This window comes from Lithobates pipiens, unplaced genomic scaffold (assembly GCF_037356315.1).
Source record: "Lithobates pipiens isolate NorthernLeopardFrog02 unplaced genomic scaffold, aLitPip1_a1.2 Scaffold_10, whole genome shotgun sequence".
NCBI lineage: Eukaryota > Metazoa > Chordata > Amphibia > Anura > Ranidae > Lithobates > Lithobates pipiens.
Window position 1 is genome coordinate 85,241,115 of NW_027507686.1, and position 22,223 is coordinate 85,263,337.

Genomic DNA, 22,223 nt, shown 5'->3' on the forward strand with positions numbered 1-22,223 from the left:
CCCTTTAAGAGCTATGGGCAGAAGGGACGTTACGTCCACCCTGCAGTGTCATGGAGACGGGTGGGGGCCCTCTTCCCCTCACTTGTCTCCATGTCAGCCCAGGAGACAGACGCAATCGCCACCACCGCTGCCGAAGGCTCCGGTAAGCAGCGGAGGGCACCGAATTGTGGCGGGAGGGGGGCCCCTCTCCCGCCATAGATAAAAGTGATCTTGCGGCAAATCCGCTGCAGAGACCACTTTTATATTTTAGTGGTTAAGATGGGGTTTAGGCAACTATAAGGGAGAGCTGGGGCTGCACCCAGAACATTTTCTACCTTAACCTGTAATGGGGAGCGCTGATCAGTGACGTGTCACACACAGCCCCTCCCCCCCACAGTTAGAATCACTCCCTTGGACACACTTAACCCCTACGGTGTCACCTAGTGGTTAACCCCTTCACTGCCAGTGACATTTTTACAGTAATTAATGCAATTTTTAGCATTGCTCGCTGTATTAATGCCAATGGTCCCAAAAATGTGTCAAAATTGTCCGACATGTGCGCCATAATGTTGCAGTCCTGATAAAAATAAATAATCGCTGATTGCCGCTATTACTAGTAAAAAAAATAAAATAAATAAAAAATTATCAAATAAAAATGCCATAAAACTATCCCCTATTTTGTAGATGCAATAACTTTTGTGCAAACCAATCAATAAATGCTTATTATGATTTTTTTTAACCAACACTATGTAGAAAACTTTTAGAAAATACCTTGGAATGCCCGCTTTCCAAAATGGGGTCATTTTGAGAGTGCGTTTCTGCTGTCATGGTGCTCCAGGGCCTCAAAAACTATGATCAGCAGTCCGGAAATTAGATGTGTAATTTATACTACTTGAAAGCCCAAAAGGTGCTTCTTGGATTTTGGGCCCCTCTATGTATCTAGGCTGTGAAAAAGTCTCACACTTGGAAGACATAGTAGAATGTGTTTGGGGTGTAATTAGAAGTATGTCTATGCTGATAACTTGTTAGAATTAAAAGCTTGTGAAAGAAAAAAAAAAACATTTTATTTCTTAATTTTCCCCCAAATTGTGACAAACAACTTTCCATGCCTCTTACTAAATACCTTGGACTGTCTACTTCCCAAAAGGGATCATTTTTGAGATATTTGTGCTGTCGTGGCATTTTAGGTCCTCAAGAGATAGACATTCAGTACATTAGGACTGATCAATTTTCAATATACAGTACATACAGTATCATTGTAGACTCTATAACTTTAACACAACACTAAATAATAATATACATAAATTTGGGTTTTTACCAAAGAAATATAGCAGAATCCATTGTGACCTAAATTTAGGACGAAAGATTACTTATTTGCAACATTTTTTTTAACAGAAACTAAAAAAAAAAAAAAAAAAAAAAAGTGTGTTTTTTTTTTTCAAAATTTTAGATATTTTTCCCTTTATATAGCAAAAAATAACAAACCCAGTGATGGTTAAATACCACTAAAAAAAAGCTCAGTCTCAAAAAATATATAATATGGGTACAGTGTTGCATGACCAATTAACTATCATTCAAATTGTGACAGTGCTGAAAACTGAAAAATGGCCTGGATTAAAACGGTGTGAAATTGTCCAGACTTAAAGTGGTTAAAAACATTTTTTATTTCCAGAATTTCTTCATTAAAGGATGCCACTTCTAAAATGAACATAAACAAGTGCTAGACAATGCATTGGTGGTTAAGGTCCTAGTTAATTTCATGAAGTCACTGCTGTCAATGCCATGTTTAACTGCGTTTTACTGTCAATTGTGTCTTAGTATGACTAGAGGTAAAAGTGTCCCACACCGTACAGTAACTGCAAACCATTTATGTTTTTTGTTTCACTCATTACCACTGAAACATGCATAGTAAGTTCCAGTAACCTCCTGTGTGTGGGTTTCACTAAAGTGCTAGCATGAGATGACAAGTCTGCAACTTACATTATCCTTTCACAGTAAGAAAATCTGTAATACACCGATTGTCACAAAAATGTCAATATATTAAATATACTGACAACATAGTCAAGTCATTAATAGAGACCAGTGCTATGGACAGGGAAGAAAGAGCAGAATTGAAGGGCATTGACTTTGAAAATTTTTCCAGGAGTAAGGGATAGAATCTTCGTTGGTGTTGAGTTACCGTATTCACTTTACAGTCAACAAAGAGGACAAGGGGGCACTCTTTACGTCTAGAGGAAAAGAGATTTAATTTCCAAATACGGAAAGGTTTCTTCACAGTAAGAGCTGTGAAAATGTGGAATAGACTCCCTGCAGAGGTGGTTCTGGCCAGCTCAGTAGATTGCTTTAAGAAAGGCCTGGATTATTTCCTAAGTGTACATAATATAACTGGGTACTAACATTTATAGGTAAAGTTGACCCGGGGAAAATCCGATTGCTTCTCGGGGGATCAGGAAGGAATTTTTTCCCCTGCTTTAGCAAATTGGATCATGTTCTGCTGGTTTTTTTTTGCCTTCCTCTGGATCAACTGTGGGTATTGAATTGGGTATATGGGATTGTATGTTTTTTTTTTGTTTTGTTTTTTGTGGTTGAACTGGATGGACTTCTGTCTTTTTTCAGACTAACTATGTATGTACTATGTTCTTAGTGTCTCACAGGTCTTTTTTTTTACACATCAACTTCTCTTTTTTAGGGGTAAAAGATCTAAAGGCCTCAGTGTTAATTATAAACTCTCCTGCCTTTTCCACCACTACAGAAAGCAATTGCAGAAAGAGATGGTCTCTGTTAGTTACAACCCTAATGCAAACCTCTTTAAACTGTGGCTTTTTTTTCTTGCAGAGGTAGAAACCTCAGCTGCCTTGTTAGTTTTTAGCTAAAAAGACACACTGGGATTTTTTTTACAGCTTCAGGATGACTGCATTAGGTATACAGGTTCAAACTAGTTCTAAATTGAAAAAGTTTCTTTATTTTTTTTTATCTTAATGCATTACTTGCATTAGGGTGAAAAAAAAAAAATGAAAAAAAAAAAATATATATATATTCACTTCACTGTTTGCCCTTCACTCCCTAAATACTTCCCGAGTCCTACATCTTTCCAGCGCTGTGCCCTTCCATAGCAACTCTGGTCTCTCTCAAGACAGATTAACAGCAGCGGAAGCCATTATGAATCAAATCCAGACGGGAGGGGGCGCAGGCCAAATCATGCTGTGCGTGTTTATGGACACATAAAAGTCATCCCGGGAGAGCCCACACGTGCCCCCTTAAGGTTGGATTCACACCTATGCATTTTTTTGTGCTTTTTGCATTTTGCAGATTTGCACTACAAAACGTGTTCTATAGAAAATCATGTTAAATGGACTGTAGTGAAAATCTGTAAAATGCAAAAAGCACTAAAACTGCATAGGTATGAATTCAGCCTAACACACGGCTTTCTTTGGGGCTGCATGAAGATGAGTGAACAGCACTAGGAGGAGACCTCAGCAGAGGAGGGTGCCACTCTGTGCAATATCCTTACACAGAGCAGGTAACTAACATCCTAGTTTTAGGTAGACATGTGCATTCGTTTTCGTCTGAATGCATTTTCGTCTGAATTTCAGGTATTTTCGTTTTGACAAACGATAACGAAAGCACAGAATCCGAAAAATGAAAGATCCGACATAAATAAATGCTTTATTTTCGTTTTCCTTATTACAACAGTTTGATATAGAATAGGAGATTCGACGTGACTGACAATAACAATTTGTGTCTATAGAACCTGTAGTTGAATGTGCCTAACCTTACCTCTATTAGTCCAAGATTATATAGAGAAAATATTCGACAGAGAAAAAAGATTTGACAGAGAGAAAAGATTCTGCAAGTTACTGTCCTAAAAAGTGTTTGGGGACCCGGGTCCTGCCCCAGGGGACATGTATCAATGCAAAAAAAAGTTTTAAAAACGGCCGTTTTTTCGGGAGCAGTGATTTTTAATAATGATTAAAGTGAAACAATAAAAGTGTAATATACCTTTAAATTTTGTACCTGGGGGTGTCTATAGTATGCCTGTGAAGGGGTGCAGGTTTCTGGTGCTTAGAACTGTCCCTGCACAAAGTGTCATTTATGCAGGAAAAAAAGTCCTTTAAAATCACTCGCAGCTATTATGAATTCTCGGCTCCATAGTACAGACAACACTCATTGAAAGTCATTGATAAAAATAAATAAAAATAAAATAAAAAAAAATAAATAAAAAAAAAGCGTGGGGGTCCCCCAAATTCAATTACCAGGCCCTTCAGGTCTGGTATGGATATTAAGGGGAACCCCGCGTCAAATTTTAAAAAAAATTGACGTGGGGGTCCCCCTAAAAATCCATACCAGACCCTTTATCCGAGCACGCAACCTGGCAGGCCACAGGAAAAGAGGGGGGGATGAGAGAGCAGCCCCCCTCCCTCCTGAACCGTGCCAGGCCACATGCCCTCAACATTGGGAGGATGCTCTGGGGGTCTGTGACCCCTCAAAGCACCTTGTCCCCATGTTGATGTGGAGAAGGGCTGCATCCCCACAACCCTGGCCGGTGGTTGTGGGGGGTCTGTGGGCGGGGGGCTTATCAGAATCTGGAAGCCCCCTTTAACAAGGGGACCCCCAGATCCCGCCCCCCCGTTTGAAATGGTAAGGGGGTACAAAAATACCCCTTCCATTTCACAAAGAAAGTGTAAAAAATTGTTAAATAAGACAAACACACTTTTGAAAAATTCCTTTATTAAAAATAAATAAATAAATAAAAAGATTCCAGTGGTGGTAATCCACTCTTGCTATCCAGCGACGGATGATATCTCTCCAGCGATGGCTGATCTGATCCAGCGCAGCGAATCCATCCATCTTCTGTCTCCACGGAGGAGACACTGCGGGGATCCCGGCGGCCTGAAGTTTGTTATATGCGGAGGGCGGGGTCAGGTGACCTGACCACGCCCCCTCTGACGCAAGGGGAAACCCGGGCTTCCCCGTGACGTATGGGTGACCCCGCCCCCCTCTGATGTAAAACAGGCAGGTTTCCGTTACATCAGAGTGGGGCGGGGTCACCCATACGTCACAGGGAAGCCCAGGTTTCCCCTTGCGTCAGAGGGGGGCGGGGTAAGGTGACGGGTGGCCCCACCCTCCACATATAACAAACGTCAGGCCGTCGGGCCGTCAGGATCCCCACAGTGTCTCCTCCATGGAGACAGAAGATGGATGGATTCGCTGCGCTGGATAAGATCAGCCATCGCTGGAGAGATGATCATCCGTCGCTGGATAGCAAGAGTGGATTACCCCCGGCTGGAATCTTTTTTTTTTATTTTTTATTTTTAATAAAGGAATTTTTTAAAAGTGTGTTTGTCTTATTTAACTATTTTTTACACTTTCTTTGTGAAATGGTAGGGGTACTTTTGTACCCCCTTGCCATTTCAAATGGGGGGGCGGGATCTGGGGGTGCTTTGAGGGGTCACAGACCCCCAAAGCATCCTCCCAATGTTGAGGGCATGTGGCCTGCTACGGTTCAGGAGGGAGGGGGGGCGCTCTCTCGTCCCCCCCCCTCTTTTCCTGTGGCCTGCCAGGTTGTGTGCTCGGATAAAAGGGTCTGGTATGGATTTTTAGGGGGACCCCCCACGTAATTTTTTTTTTAAATTTGACGCGGGGTTCCCCTTAATATCCATACCAGACCTGAAGGGTCTGGTATTGATATTTAGGGGGAACCCCACGCTTTTTTATTTATTTATTTATTTTATCCATTACATTCAATGAGTGTTCTCTGTATTACGGAGCCGACAATTCATAATAGCTGCGAGTGATTTTAAAGGACTTTTTTCCTGCCTAAATGACACTTTGTGCAGGGATAGTTCTAAGCACCAGAAACATGCGCCCCTTCACAGGCATACTATAGACACCCCCCAGGTACGAAATTTAAAGGAATATTACACTTTTATTGTTTCACTTTAATCATTATTAAAATCACTGCTCCTGAAAAAACTGACGTTTTTAAAACTTTTTTTTGCATTAATACATGTCCCCTGGGGCAGGACCCGGGTCCCCAAACACTTTTTAGGACAGTAACTTGCATTTTAGCCTTTAAAATTAGCACTTTAGATTTTGAACGTTGGAGTCCCTTAGACTTTAATAGGGTTCTAAAGTTCACACGAAGTATGCTATATACTAGCTCCGTCGAATCTTCTTTATACATTCGACAGACACCATAAGCCTTCAAAGACAGATTCGACCGTAATTCATGTGGATTTTCGGACTAATGCAATTTTTGAATCAAAAACAAAATAAATAAAAATGAATTTCGGGAATAACTAAATTAATTAATTTTTCGGACGAAAACGAAATTACGAAACAAAATATTTTACTCTGCACATGTCTAGTTTTAGGTAGAAAAAAAAGGCAACCCATTCGTATCATTTTAATTTGAAGAGTTGTGCACCAGAAGCTCTAGAATCTAAATGCATTAAATCTACTCACAGATGGTGAGAAGTCTGACCTGTATGGCTAAGATGGCCAACAGTCTTTCCTGGTGCCTCTATGGCAGCATATATATGGTAGTAGCCTTGCCTACTTCCACCCACAAGAACAGTGCATAGCTATAAAGAGTTAACACCCACACAACAGCCCATTTTCCTTTTTTGTCCTCATGGAACTCAAAGCCAGTGTGAAGAGAAGAAATACTTACCTGCCACCTTTGCTGGTTTTCCGCACAGGTTCAGCCTCTCCTGTAGCGCAGTCCTTGACCTTGGGACGCTAAATGCTCAGATAAGGCAGTGAACCCCTTCTGTGGATCTTTTGGAATGAAAAAATCAGGTGCCAACTAGCCCCACATATAACAGTGCAGCCAGGGCTATGTGGTTCAAAAGAGCTGTAGGTGTCTGGAGCCTGCCTCCCAGAAGTGAGTGGATTCATGGAACCGTGACACCGCATTTTCGAGATAAGTATTTTCTCCCATTTTTTGCCAATTATCTGTGAATGGCCTCATAAGTCGTGTGTTATATCTCCTCTCGGATGAGCTGCGGCTGCACGGTATGCAATTGTGGAAGAGAAAGCGAAGTCTAATGCCCCATACACACAGTCGGACATTCTGACCATAAAATCCATCAGATTTTTTCCGACTGATTTTGGGCCAAACTTATCTTGCATACACACGGTCGCACAAAGTTGTCAGAAAATCTGATCGTGGTGACGTCAAACACGTACGTCAGGAGTATAAACAGGGCCAGTAGCCAATAGCTTTCGTCTCTTAGTTTATTCTGAGCATGCGTGGCACTTTGTCCGTCTGAATTGTCTACACACGATCGGAATTTAAACGTTCGGATTCTGTTGTCGGAAAATTTTAGATCCTGCTCTCAAACTTTGTGCGTCGGAAAATCTGACGGAAAAAGTCCGTTAGAGCCCACACACGGTCGGATTTTCCGACAACATAATCCGATCAGACTTTTTCCGTCTGAATTTCCGCGTGCATGGGGCTTTAGTCTACATTCAAGTGAATGATCCATTATACTGAACATGTGGAGTGGATAGAGCTCACAAGGAGGCAATCTTTGGTTTGGGGCTACCACCTAGGCTTCTATCCTTCCCTTCCCTGTGTTCTACCAGGGGCTTGAGGCGATTGTAGTCAGATTAGTGCACTTGCTACGGGAGCATTTGGGTGTGGGGATGTTGTCCGTTGTAATTTCTCTCTCTGCGCTGGCATTTTTGGGTAGGCTTTCTCGGGGTGGGGGGTGGGAGGAGTGCTCCAGAGGCCTGTCCTGGGAATTTGGATGTTGGTGCTCAATTGTTTTTCTACCAGGTGGATAATCGCCCTTATCTGAAGCCAGATTCTAGGAGGCCCTTCAAGCTGCAGGCAGCATTTCACAGCTTTGCTGTTGTTGTGGCATCAAGAGCCTGTGGGCGTTTGTTTGCCTATACCAGAGTGGGATTGCTTTGACTGACTTTGGTGAAGTACTCTATAAAATGCATTCCGATTAATGATGGCACTAGCAAACAATCATTAGCTAGCCATAGCAGCTAAACCCAGTTCCTTCAAAACCAACAATGGTAGAAGCGCACAATTGCCTTGCGGTTCCTACAGTTAATTATACGGTCCCACTATATCAGGGATCTGCAATTAGCGGACCTCCAGCTATTGCAAAACTACAAGTCCCATCATGCTTCAGCCTCTGGGTGTCATGCTTGTGGCTGTCAGAGTCTTTCTATGCCTCATGGGACTTGTAGTTCTGCAACAGCTGGAGGTCCGCTAATTGCATTTCCCTGCACTATATGATTGGGCTGAAACCACCAAAAGTATTTGCTGTTTCTCCAGCAGCATCTGGACATTGTGGGCACCTTGTGCAGAGGTGTCAAGTCAACACGACAGCCAGAAAAGTCAATCACGTCTGATGTTTTTTTTTTTTTAAATGCCCCTGCATATTAGCCTGTGTGTCCATGTGATTAGAAGCATAAAAAAAAATAAAAAAAATAAAAAAAATAAAAAACACACACAAAGCCAGCGTTGTTTTTGCAGAAGAAACTCTTGATGCATGCAAACGCACATAAAACACACATTAAAACTAGGCACATTTAGTGCTTTAGCGTCAATTCCTTTCAATTAATAAATTATTATTCTGCCCAGAATAAATTATTATTCTGGCCAATGGAATTAAAGTGACACTAAAGTTTTTTTAAATAACAAACATATACTTACCTCCACTGTGCAGGTCGTTATGTACAGAGTGGCCCCCAACCTCGTCTTCTGGGGTCCCTCGCGGCTCCTCCCCACATCAGATAGCCCCCTAGGAGAAGCAATCTCCCGGGGGGGGGGGTGTTTCCTTGCGGGCGCGCTCCCAAGTCCAGCATTCGGCATCCGTGGAGGCCAAATGCAGGACTCTGCCCCACCCCCCGGTGCCTTTGTCATTGAATTTGATTGACAGTGGCGGGAGCCAATGGCTGCGCTGTTATCAATCAAGAGCTGAGAATCCCAGGCAAAGAGAGAGCTCATCCCCATGGGACAAGTTTGAGGGTTCAGGTAAGTAAAACGGGGGGGGGTGGGGCTGGGAGGTCGGTCATCAACAGTTTTTTCACCTTAATGCATAGGATGCATTAAGGTGAAAAAACACGTACCTTTACAACCCATTTAATGCCCAAGCGCTTGTAATGCCTAAACGTGGTACCTGTGTTTATAAGTGTCAAGCCTTTTTTTTCTCTGCCAAAACGTTGCTGCCAGAAAGAATGGAGTCTAGGAGCGTTAGCAAATCATCCAGCATGCATGAGGCCTTTATCTCTAGGCATTTTTAAATATTGTGCTCTTAAATGAAGCTGCAGGAAGCCTCTGAATTTCTTTGTGGTTTTAGAAACTGAAAAATGTACAATGCTAATGCTTATATTCTGTCCAAGCTTTTACGTTATTCTGTAAATATAATCTAAATTAATATACTATACAGTATATACTTTGTAAAGTGACTTTTATAAAATAAATTATAATCTACCAAAATGTGTTTGTTTTTGTCAAGACTATTCGGGTATAATACAAATGTCTTATCATTCTATATGCGCTTTGCAGATGGCCCCACTCTCACCTGTACAACTGATGCACAAGGAAGCTATTTGGGAGATAGCAGTTAAACTCATCATCAATGCCAATCTATTTAGCAGTTGCCACTTTGAATGTTAACGAGTTGAAGTAGGTGATCTGTGTTTCCTTCACATTTCCAGTCATGTGCAGGACAGTCTGATTGTTTTACCTGTCTCAAGGTGTCTGAAGTGAAGAGTACACAGCAAAACATTTTGAATTCTTACATTTATTAAGCCCATGTTGCTGACATAATATTAAATACACTCAGCAGGGACAAATGTTGCTTTCACTTTTATTGTTAACTGCATTCTCATATCAAAACTAAATAATAATAAAAAATACTTGGCAGGAATTTTGTAAATGTTTGACATGATGCTCCCTCCAGGTATCAAAGTAAAGTCTTATGCACGAGGTGAAGAGGCGGGCAGTGGCATCAAGAGCACCACACTGTCCAATCCAAGAATGCCTGGCATTCATTAAGAATTATATAAGGCATTCTGTGAATGGTATCCACGCACGGGACTTGGAAGACAGCAGCGATCACCTACTCCAGTGATTCCAGCTTCTATAGGTAAAGAATATGCATACTTGCATTGGTCCAAGATTGACTGATGTATATATGCAATGAAATCCATAACTGGGATTCAGCTTTAAACTTTATTGGAGCCTGTCAGATAAAAGGTCTCCCCCCCCCCCCAACATGCTGCAGTAAAAGTTTAGAAATCAAAGATTAATTTTGGATGCGATTTTTTGAGACTTTTGGGTACAGTAAGCAAGCAAACATTTTTTATTGCCCTTGGTGTCCCTACTGGGGGGAGTAATCTGGAGAAAATAATATGAACTTCAAAAACTTTCCAGTTGGCACCCCAACAGGAGGTGAAGGCAAATCTTCAAATGAGGACACCCATTTACGTGACAGCTGTAAAAGAGAAGATTTTCTCTCACTTCCTGTTGTGTCTCCGTAATGTTGCTGAATGCGACACAAACAGGAAGAAACTCAACATGGGTTTTAACCATTCCCTGCACTACCCAAAACACATCATTGTGCAGGAGTGTCTTCTTGCAATATTTAGGCTACTTGCCATTCTCTGGGCTCTCTTTCTGGAAGAAGCAGATTACCCTTGCATAGGCACCATGGATGGAAGCAAGGGGAAAAGCAAGTATATTCAATGATTTTTCTCCCTATGTATTGCAGATTTTTTTTGTTAAGGATTGAAGGCAAAATAGGTAAAGTGACCTGATTGTTTGTGCAAGGTCTGTTTTAAGGACAGCGTTATGACCTTTTTTTTTTTTGCAAATATCTTTTTATTCATTATAAACAAAGAGGAGAATTAGGTCCACATAAGATATGGCAGAGGAAATGGTTACAATATCTTAATCATATAGGAAGGACACAGCCTTCAAAGTACGGTAAGCTGTAAACATGTATGTATGGCATGGACGTACAGGTTCTGATGTCAGCTCTGGAAAGTTTTTATAGCTCATGTTTCAACTAGTGTTGTACTGCTTCATGTACTAGTGATCATTATTATGACATGCTTAAAGACAGGAAGGAACTGTGTGTCATTAGAATACATCCTTCCCAAAGGGAAAATTAATGCGGAGACATGTTGCCATGCATTTTTAGGTGTATGGTATTATGTTTTTAAAGGACCCCATTAAATTAAAGAGGAATGAATGAAAATGCTATGCAGCCCGGTGGTGTCAAAAGGTTCTACGAGAGCAATTTATTTAAGTCTCAAATCAAAAATATATCCTCCCCCATATTGTGCAACAACATTCAATGTACTGTTCACAATTGTAAAAATATAAAGACAGCCTACCTTCTTTTCGACAAGATCCACAGCTAACTTTTTCACATTGCTGTAGTTGGCTTCGCTTGGGTGAAGGTGATAAAGTTCACGGCAAAGGCCGATCTGAAGTCTGATTGATGTTTTTCCCTGCATAACTTTCTCCAGCGTCATTTTGTACACCAAAATAGATGATTCCACAAGATAAAAAACAAAAAAACAAAAATCCTAATTGAACTATTTCCTTAAAAAAAAAAAAAAAAAAAAATCACATTTATTAAAAGCAAACAGAATATGATTTGTTTGCTATAATCTGTTGAAAAAAAATCCAGAAATCTTCAAATAAATCCAACGATTCTTTGAGTACAAGTAATCTTTTCATCATAAAAAAACTTTGCTGTAATTATGGTGAATAAAACTTTCAGCCGACACTTAATTCCAGGCAGAGAATTTTAGTGGCAATGTTTTCCTCTCATCTTGAGACATTAATCCTTTTCCTTGTAACAAGTAATACAAATATGCATTCTTTATGGAACATAAAGGTTTGAAGAAATCAGCACCTTCATTTTGTCTTTAATGGAGAGCCGCTATGTAGATATCAAAGGATGATGTTAGGCAAACTCAGTTGGTCTTATATGTGCCCTGTTTGAAAAGAAACAAAACAATGTCAAATGCATGGGACAAAGATGTGTTGTGATCTTCTAGTAAATACATTGATATTTATTAACCATACAGATATTAGTAATGCAATTTATTAGAAGTATGTTAGAAGTATCTTCAGTAAGGGCATCAGTAATCGAAGGTTTGTGGCTTCACAGCCTGGTTTCCTACTGCACATGCGTGAGTCACGCTGTGCATTCTGAATAGTCCCTGCTGTCTTCTTGGACCTGCGTGTCTCTCAGAAGACAGCGGGCGGGGGGCAGAGAAGGAATCGGACATGGTGTAGTTTGCCGCCATTTCTGCAGTACTCTTTCGCCGAAAGTGGGAGCAAATACCTGGATTAGACAGGTATCTTCTCTCCCCTCCACCCTGAAAGGTGCCAAATGTGACACCGGAGTGAGTGACTTTTTTTAGGAGTCTGTATATTTATGCTACCTTTTTTTTTGTAAATCAGTAAAAAGGGATACTATGTAATCTGTACTTATTCATGTAGGGCAGTGGCCATCAACCCTGTCCACAGGGCCCACTAACAGGCCAGGTTTGCAAGATAACTGAAATACATCACAGGTGATATCATTTGCTGCTCAGTGATTGCAGTATTCTAGTCTGTATCTCCCCAAGGTAATACATAAAACCTGGCCTGTTAGTGGGTCCTGAGGACTGGGTTGATGATCACTGATGTAGGGGACAAGGGCTGTATAATTGGGAGATCCTTTATTTTAAAGGGGGTTTCTGGATTCTGTTAAGTGTCCCCCTGCAGACCCCCCACATCAAGCCAGGGATGCGATGATGAGACTCTTGTCCCCATCAATTCGGAGACGAGGTGCCTTGCCTGGGGGGGGGGGGGGTCTCCCTGGAAAGGTACCTATCCAACATTTTGGGAATGTGATCTGATATGGTTCACATGAAAGGCCACATACTCGCTACCCCTCATGATGCTTTTTTTTCTACAGGGCATGTGGCCTAGTGGGTTCCAGAGAGTGGCCTTCCTAGCCACCCTGGCTGCATGCTTACATAAGGGTCTGGAGTAGATTTTAAGGGTGACCTCACACAAAAAAAAAAAAAAAAAGAAGATTGGACTTATCAGGAATAAGGCAATCCAGACAATCCTCTTCCACAGAATCCTACTCCAAATAACAGCTCCCCAGCCAGCTGCTGAACATCAACAAACCTGCCAGAGATGTTGGCTTACATAAAATGTGGTCAGTGATTTCATTCAGGAAGCCCGTTGGCTTGTTTACAATTTGAAGCAAACCAACAGACAGAAAGCTGTCATTTTATTATATAGTTATTTCCAGCTGCAGCAGACATAGGTTTGGGCAGGTGGGTAACTGAGCAAACCTAGCCATTAAATTTGCACTTTCTGGGAACTGCCAACAACCTGGATTCAAGTCAAACTCATGGTCGGCCCAAACCCGCAGCGCATACCTACCTCTGAACTATTTCAGCTTCAATTGGAAAGAATTCCAATCAGTTCCTTTAAAGTGTAAGGCTACTTTCACACTGGGGCCTTGCAGGCACTGGTGGTAAAGTGGTGCTATATTTAGTGGCGATTTATTGTCGTTTTAGTAGCAAAAAAGGGTTAAAACTGTCCGCAAAGCGCGGTGCTTTGCAGCGCTGCCCCATTGTTTTCTATGGGAAGGGGTGCTTTAGGAGCGGTAAATACACCGCTCCTACAGCGCTCCAAAGATGCGGCTTGCAGGACTTTTTTTGACTGTCCTGCTAGTGCACCACTCCAGTGTAAACGCCCGAGGGCTTTCACACTGGTGAGACAGCAGCGGATGTTTCAGTGTGCTTTGCAGGCGCTATTTTTAGCGCTGTAGTGCCTGCAAAGCGCCCCAGTGTGAAAGGGGCCTTAGTGAAGAATTCTCTCTACTGAGGACATAGAAAGCAATAAAAACTTTATAGGGGTTTAAACTTTTCTCTAACAAAAAAATAACATAAATCATGAAGACTGAAATCACACTGTTTTATGTGCATTACAGCATAAGAGGTATGGAACAGGTATATACGGGCCTATACAGTTTCACTTTCAAAAACACACTAAACTGCAGCGTATAGCTGTGAACCGGCCACCTAAGAAAACATTTGATTTTTACTTGAAATAAATTTCCATGTAGAAAAATTCATGAGCTTTGTTGCATGAAAACAGACAAGTATCAATGCTTTCCACACTTTGATGGTAATAGTTAACTGCTCTACAGTGTCAAGGAAAAGATTAAATCTGTAGTTCACATTTCATGCACTCCCACACAATGCAACTGATGCACTAACAACATATTTTAGTGTCACATCACCTCCTAACACCCTACTACCTAATGTTTAAAGCTGACGTTTAGGTATGCATCCTCATCTGTGCTTCCACCACAGAAAGTACAGGCCGCTCACCTTACTCTGTGGACCTCTGAATTAACAGAAAGGTCATTCGAGCACTCCCCACAGGGGCAATAAAAGGATGATTTGCCTTTATACCACTCCAGTGATCGAAATCCAGCATTAGATATATGGCAACATTATTACCCTCTCATGTGCAGTAGGTAACGAGGTTCATGCAAAATAAATGGAACATATATATTGCTCTTTGCTTGTGCTTAAAACAGTTTCTTTATTTTAATAAGGGAAGTTACTTACAAATAAAGCACTGAATCCCCAGTGATAGAAACAAGAACTTGTACCACAACAGAGCGTCTCTTAGGTGGCTGTAATGAAGTCACAGAGCCTTCCCGTTCGACACGGATGGGAAGGCTCTGTCACGTCATTACAGCCACCTTTCAGATTTTACTAAGAGACGCTGTGTTGTTTATCGAATGACCTTTCTGTTAATTCAGAGGCCCACAGAGTAAGGTGAATGGCCTGTACTTACGGTGGTGGAAGCACAGATAAGGATGTACAGTAACTACGATTATACTCAAGCACCCTGATCACTACTAAAAAGGGACCTATTCTTGCTTGTTGGTGCCTTCTTCTATGTCACCCTTGGCTTTTAAACTATATGTACTGGGACTGTCCATATGTTTTATAACTGTCAGACATTACCTATACGAGTTTTTAGAAATATATATATATATTTTTTTTTTTTTAGCGCTGCACTATTTTGTATTTTATGTCCATTCAAGTAGTGCAATATATTGACCTTGAGCGTCCAGCTGCTTATGATAGGAATATTAGAGCTGTGTTTTGCGTTGACTGAATTCATCTGTTCAAGGGATAAAAATTCCCTAAGATAATAAAACAAACATGTAAAACGGGAAGCTTAAAGGATGTCCTGTGAGGTCAGTGGAATGTACAGAGCAAAACCAGATACCGCTTTTGTTTACAAGGATAATCGCCTTTACAAAAATGGGATTAAAATATTGCAAAAGTTTATTCATTAACAGCAAACTTTAGCTTTGTGAAGAATTGTCCAGTTCCACAGTTCTAGCCAGGTTCACCAAACACAAAGTCATTTATACTTCATTACATTTAATTACACTCAATTATTGTGGATTCCACATATTTCACTGGACATTTTCTCTAGTTCAAATAGTGAGCAAGCAACAGAATGTTAAAATATAAAAATAGTTGTCAGTGCTATAAAGTTATTTTTATAGGGGTACATTGAAGGGGAATCCTAAATTCAGCATTCATTCTCAACTGAAGTTGTTGCCAAAGACAGTCTAGTCAGCACTGTTGTTGCAGAAAAATATCTGATTCTATAAACTGAGCTTTTAAAGGAATGCAATAGCTACTCTGAGATTTTCATAAGTGACAAGTCACCCTTGACCTTTTCATTGTTGTTTCCCTCTTACTGTATTAGTACAGTGCTTGTATGTATGTGTATACACTGATTATTTCCTGCGTTGTATACGAGTTAATCCTTTGGTTTAAGATTTGCCTGGTATAGACACAAAGACTGCCTCACCCTTTGAGCTAGACATTCTGTTCAGCTTCAAATGACCTTAAAAGTCTACAAATGATATTATTTTGTTAAGCATACTTGTGCATCATTACGGCAGCATTCAAAGCAGTTCCCTCTAGTGCTGTGATCCCACCACTGCATGTATTTAGTGCAGAAACTGCACGTTATTGTTCTGGCTCCCACATCAGAAAGAGATGAGAACGCATCAAAATAAAGGTTAAAGTGTTAGATCACCTTTACAGAAAAACTAAACCCTCCTCATCACCCAATCCCTGCTGTACTTACCTCCCGGGATACTGGGCTGTCAGTGCCCACCCAACCAGTACAGCTGCCTGGGGATTTGAAATCCCTGCTGTTAACCCTCTTCTCTCTACAGGGCTTCTGGGACTGGCCAGAGCAATTCTAATATGGTCAGCGCCTGTGCAGTGAATCACTCTGGTCTGTCCTGGAAGCGTTGCATAGAGACGAGGGACAAGAACCCGGATTTCAAATACCCGGACTGTTGGACTTGCTGCATGGGCACTGACAGCTCCGCATCCCGGAATGTAAGTACAGCAGGGTCGAGTGGGGTGTGGCGGTGTTAGGTCACCTTATTATTTATGTATAGGTGAACTAACTCTTTAATTTATGTTAAAGGATTAGTTTAGAGATTGGGTTAGTGTTAGGTGCTCTTTGCTTTAACAGTTAATGCGTTTACCCCAAAATTTCATATTCCTGATATGTGCCTGCTGAACCATGTACGTGTATGAGAAAGCATCCTGTTCTCTTTGTATTGATTTCTTTATGCTTTCCTATTAAATACTGACCGCACTAAGCAGGAGAACACAGCGTGGTCCGTTCTCTAGCTATGCTGGGAACTCAGTGTGCTCTTCTTCAATTATCAGACTTGTCCTAACAAGCCCCCCCTGCACAGCCTTTCATTGGGAAGCTTAGCATGCCACTGCTTCTCCTCCCCACATCTCTTATGCAGCTGAGAACAGAGAGAATGCGATCGCCAATAAAAAAACAGAACAAAAAAGGTATTTATAATGTATTTTTATATTTACACACGACTGTTTTGCATTTCATCTCTGTTTTAAACGGAATAGATGGTTTTATAAAAGGTGATTGTTTACAATCACTTTAAAGTGGTTGTAAACCCCATTCATGAACTTTGACCTAAGCACATATATCTATAGTGTTTACTTATCTCTCTTCAAAGCTCCAAGTGCTGTTTCTCTCTGGTGCTTCGTTCCTCAGTTCTCAGCATGAGCCACTTCTGACAAGTTCTCTAACACATGAGATAACAGTAGCTGAAAATTTGCGTAGAGAGGGAGCTTAGAGGGAGATAGGCAGAGAGCTTGTCTATTCAGACTACAGCTCTGCAAGTTTATTCATTCCTCTGCCTATGTGGAGGGGGGTGAGGGCCTGTCAGGGCTTGCTCAGCCCTTCCTTCTCTGAGCTGGCCGCTTAGCTGTCAGCTAATTGCCAGCTCTCGTCTCTCTCCCCAGTTTACCAGCTGTTGTGGATCTGCTCGTCAGTCATGCCTACTTAAAGATTTCCAGCTCACTTCATTCCTGCCTTTGCCTTGGTCACATCACAAGAAACCATCTCCTGCGTTCCTGTTTAAAGACTGGCTTTGCAGACATTCCTTCTGGCTCCTTATCCTGCTTGCTGTTCCTCTACTTGGATCCCTGACTTCTGACCTGGCTGATTACCCGATCTGGTTACTGGATTCTGGCTATGCTTGATTACGCTTATTCTATTTACCTTTTTATTAATAAACAAGTGTGACTATACTGTACTTCATTCTCGGTCTGGTTCATAGTTTCCGACAGTAGGCGAAGGCCATGAATTCAGAAGATACAGTCAATCTGCTTGTTGGTAATATTTTTTCCCAGATTGGATGAGCAAGATCGCAGCATGGATCAATTTGCCATGGCGTTAAAAGCGCTCCTCAGTCGCGCGGCTCACATGGAATCACCCACGGTGGCTGCTCCGGTACAACCAGAGTTGCAGGCCATCCCTGCTGCTGCACAAATCTCTGTACAGGCACCCGCCTTGAGTATTACCTCTATAAGAGTCTGGATCCGCCCCGCTTCCCCAGAAATTTGGGGGTGATCCAGTTCAATGCAGAGAGTTTCTCAACCAGGTTGAGAATTACTTTGAGATGCTGCCCCAGGCGTTTTCCCACGGACAGAAGCAAAGTAGGTTTTGCGATATCTTTGCTTTCTGAGAGAGCCTTGGCCCGGGCAAAACCTCTATGGGAGATGCAAAAACCTGTGGTCTTGAGTTACCCTGACTTGTGGCCTCCTTTAAAAGGATATTTGATGATCCCACACGGGCCACTTCTGCTGCCAAGTGCCTCATGTCCATCTGAGTACGATAACTGTTGCCGACTATGCCATTGAGTTCCATACTCTGGCAGCAGAAGTTGCTTGGAACAATGAGGCCCTCATTTCTACTTTTTCTCATGGTCTCTTGGGTTCCATCAAGGATGAGATAGCAGCCCGAGATATTATACCCACTAAGCTGGAGATCTTGATCTCGTTTGCCATCCTCATTGACTCCAGACTCAGAGAAAGACTTTTTTAAAGTAGCGCTTGCGGAAGCCTCCTGTATGTTTGCCTCCGAGCTTTGCAGTCCCACCCGTGCCTCCCTCACCTCCCATGCCTCCTGGTACCTAGTCAGTCAGTGAAGAGGAACCCATGCACTTGGGCTTCACGCGTCTCTCTGCGGATGAGAAAGCCTTTAGGAGGAGGGAGCATACCTAGAGCATTTGGCACCCTGCACCCCCCCACCTTAAAATGTAAAAACACCCCACTGTGCCCCCTGCATACCTCTGCATCCTTCAATATCTTTTTGTCACTACTGTGTACCCCCCCCCCCCCCCTCCACAACTGCACCTGTGGAGCCCTTTAAATTACACAGCACCCTGCACCTCTGGACCCCTTTACATTAAACAGCACCATGCACCTCTTTACATTACATAGCCCCTCACAGCTCTGGACCCCCTGCATGTTACACAGACCCCCCTACAGTGCACACCCCCTACACAGTACAGACCCCTCCCCCTACAGTGTAAACACCGTCTATAGTGCAGGATCCCTCCTACAGTACAGACCCCCTCTACAGTACAGACCCCCCTCACAGTAAAGAACCCCCCTACACTGCAGCCCCCCCCTTACAGTGCACAGTCCCCCCCTACAATGCAGTCCCCCCCCCCTACAGTGCACACCCCCCCACAGACCCATAATGTACCTCGGAACACACACACGTAGAGCCCAAGGCAGTGGCATTGCAAGGGGGGGGGGGGTGGGAGGTGCGAGCAGCACCCGAGTGACATCTGTCAGCACAGTGATCCGGGATCCAGCGCAACAATCCCCTTCTTTCTGTGGTCGTGGCTCTGATCAGTCTTGGCAGCGGCTGTCACAGCCGAGCAGAGTAAAGCCACCTCCCCCTCTTCCTGCATGCAAAGCACTGTGTAGACAAAGGAGGAGGGGGAGGCGGCTTCACTCTGCTCGGCTGTGACAGCCGCGACCACAGAGAGAAGGGAATTGTTGCGCCGGGTGATGCATCACTGTGCCGACAGGTGTCACTCAGGTGCTGCTCGCACCTCCCCCCCTGCAATGCCACTGCCGTGGGCTCTCCTTGTGTTTTCCAAGGTACATTATGGGTCTGTAAGGGGGTCTGTATTGTTAGGGGGTCTGTGCACTGCAAAGCCACTGCTTCGGGCTCTCCCTGTGTGGTCTGTCACCGCGTGGTGCCGCAGCTTAACTCACGGCGCTGTCTCCTCTTCAGTCGTGGAGGGGGAAGGCGCTAGCCTGACACCCCCTAGTATGTGGCACCCACCCCCCGCCCCAACTTGGTACGCCACTAAGAGGGAGAGATTGTGCCTTTATTGTGGCCAAGCAGGTCACTTTCTGAAGTCTTATCCTACCCATCCAGGGAACTGACCTTTAACCTGGTGCCAAACCCCCTCATGGCCGGGCATACCCTTTGTCGGTCTTGGAGGATAAGGCCATGGAGTAGTATGTTGCAGACGCACTTTCTCTAGGTTTTATCTGCAAATCCTCGTCTCCTGCTGGTGCTGGTTTCTTCTTTGTGAAAAAGAAGGAGTGGTGAACTGAGACCTTATATTGATTATAGGGGTCTCAATTGTGTCACGATTAAGAATGCCTACCCGATCCTGTGGATTACAGAGTTATTTGACTGCCCCATGGGAGCAATGGTGTTCACGAAGCTTGATTTGAGAGAGGCATACAATCTTGTGCGGATTAAGGAGGGAGACGAGTGGAAAACTGCGCTAATACCAGAACAAGCCATTATTAGTACCTCATAATTCCCCAGCAGTTTTCCAGGAATTTATTAAGTTGTCCTCCGAGATGTTATGTGTGGTGGTTTATCTCGATGACATCTTAAGAATGTAAGGGCTGACGCCTTGTCATGCCAATTTTCCTCCACTTCCAAGTTTGAATTAGTTCCGGTTCCTGTGATTCCTCCCGATTGTATTCTGGCTACTGTTCCTTTGGGGGTGACAAAATTCTTGCTGTTCAGGTTGATGCTCCTCCCGAGAAACCTTGTGACCGCTGCTTTGTCCCAAAGAGTCTCCGTACTGCCATGCTCCAGACTTACCATTCTCCCAAGGCAGCTGGCCACCCTGGGAAGAAGAATCGACTCGTTTGGGCCATTTCCCAACAATTCTGGTGGCCTAGTCTACGGGCTGATGTAACTGCCTTCATAGCTGCCTGTTTTGTGTGTGCTCAGAGTAATGCCCTGTAAACACGGTCGGACATTCCGACCACAAAATCCATCCGATTTTTTCCGACTGATTTTGTAAACTGATTTTCGAAACGGTTGTTGCATACACACGGACGGACAAAGTTGTTGGAAAATCCGATCGTTCGGAAGGTGGTGACATTCATTGCGTACGACGGGACTATGTAGAGGCTAGTAGCCAATAGCTTTGGTCTCATAAATTAAACTGAGCATGCGTGGCACTTTGTCCATCGGAATTCTCTACCAACGATTGGAAAAAGTCCAATTGGATTTTTTTTTGTCTGAAAATTTTAGATCCTCCTCTCAAATTTTTTTCCGTCGGAAATTTCCAATGGAAAAAGTCCGATAGAGCCTACACACGATCGGATTTTCCGACAATATAATCAGATCTGACCTTTTCCGTCGGAATTTCCAACCGTGTGTACAGGGCATAAGACTCCACAACACCTTCCAGTAGGCCTCCTACAACCCATACCCAATGGAGAGAGGCACTGGACCCACTTGTCTATGGATTTCATTGTGGAGTTACCCAACGCCCAAGGCAACACTGGTATCCTTATGGTGGCTGACCAGTTCTCAAAGATGTGTCATTGTATTCCACTTAAGAAGCTGCCCACTTCTAAGGAACTGGCTTTCATTTTTGCTCCGGAGATCTTTCGCTTACATGGGCTACCCAAGGTGATTGTCTCAGACAGGGGTAGTCAGTTTGTCTCCCGGTTCTGGCAAGCCTTTTGTGCACAGTTGGGAATTCAGCTTGCTTTCTCCTCTGCATATCACCCGCAGTCTAATGTGGCAGCAGGACAAGCCAGTCCGTCCTTGGAGCAATTCCTACGTTGCTATATTTCTGACCATCACAACAACTGGTCAGACCTATTACCATGGGCTGAGTTTGCTCACAACAGTGCCTTGGATTCTGCTTCCCGATTGTCTCAGTTTATGGCGAATTATGGTTTCCAACCATCCATGTTGCCTGACTTGTTTGTTCCGCAGAGTATTATTCAACTTGGGCACAATCCAAGGCTTTGTGTCATGCTAATGATAGGTACAGACTCCATGCTGACCGCAAATGCCTGCCTGCGCCTTCCTACCAGATTGGGGACAGAGTCTCGTCATCTCTCAACCTCCGACTTTGTGTTCCCTCACTGAAGTTCGCACCCCGGTTTATTGGGCCTTTCCGTATCCTTCGCAGGATTAACCCAGTGGCTTAAGCGTTGGATTTTCCTCCTAGTATGCGCATCTCAAAAGTGTTTCATGTCTCCTTCGCTGGTCTGCAACCGATTTACCACCTGGATGCCACGTCCTCACCCTAGACAGGTTGAGAACCATGAGAAGTATGTGGTACAATCCATTGTTGACTCCCATAGGTTCTGTGGGTGCATACAGTACCTGGTGCATTGGAAGGGGTATGGTCCAGAGGAACACTCCTGGGTCTCATCCTCGGACGTACATGCTCCTGCCCTCCTCCGTAATTTCCCTAGACATTTTCCCCTCAAGCCTGGTGGTCCTGCAAGGGGGAGGGGTCATTGAGGAGGGGGGTACTGTCAGGGCTGGCTCAGCCTTCCTTCTCTGAGCTGGCTGCTCAGCTGTCAGCTAG

The 22,223-nt window shown here is 43.3% G+C and overlaps 1 protein-coding gene across 1 annotated transcript in view; it reads right to left on the bottom strand.

Annotated features, from left to right (window-relative positions):
- Positions 1-22,223, bottom strand: part of LOC143933628 (serine/threonine-protein kinase D1-like) — a 197,415-nt gene that overhangs the window by 159,096 nt on the left and 16,096 nt on the right. Inside the window, exon 2 of the mRNA XM_077456581.1 lies at positions 11,347-11,955. Within this exon, the coding sequence (XP_077312707.1) occupies positions 11,347-11,487 (141 nt within the window). The 5' untranslated portion in view covers positions 11,488-11,955. The remainder of the gene's footprint in view (positions 1-11,346; positions 11,956-22,223) is intronic.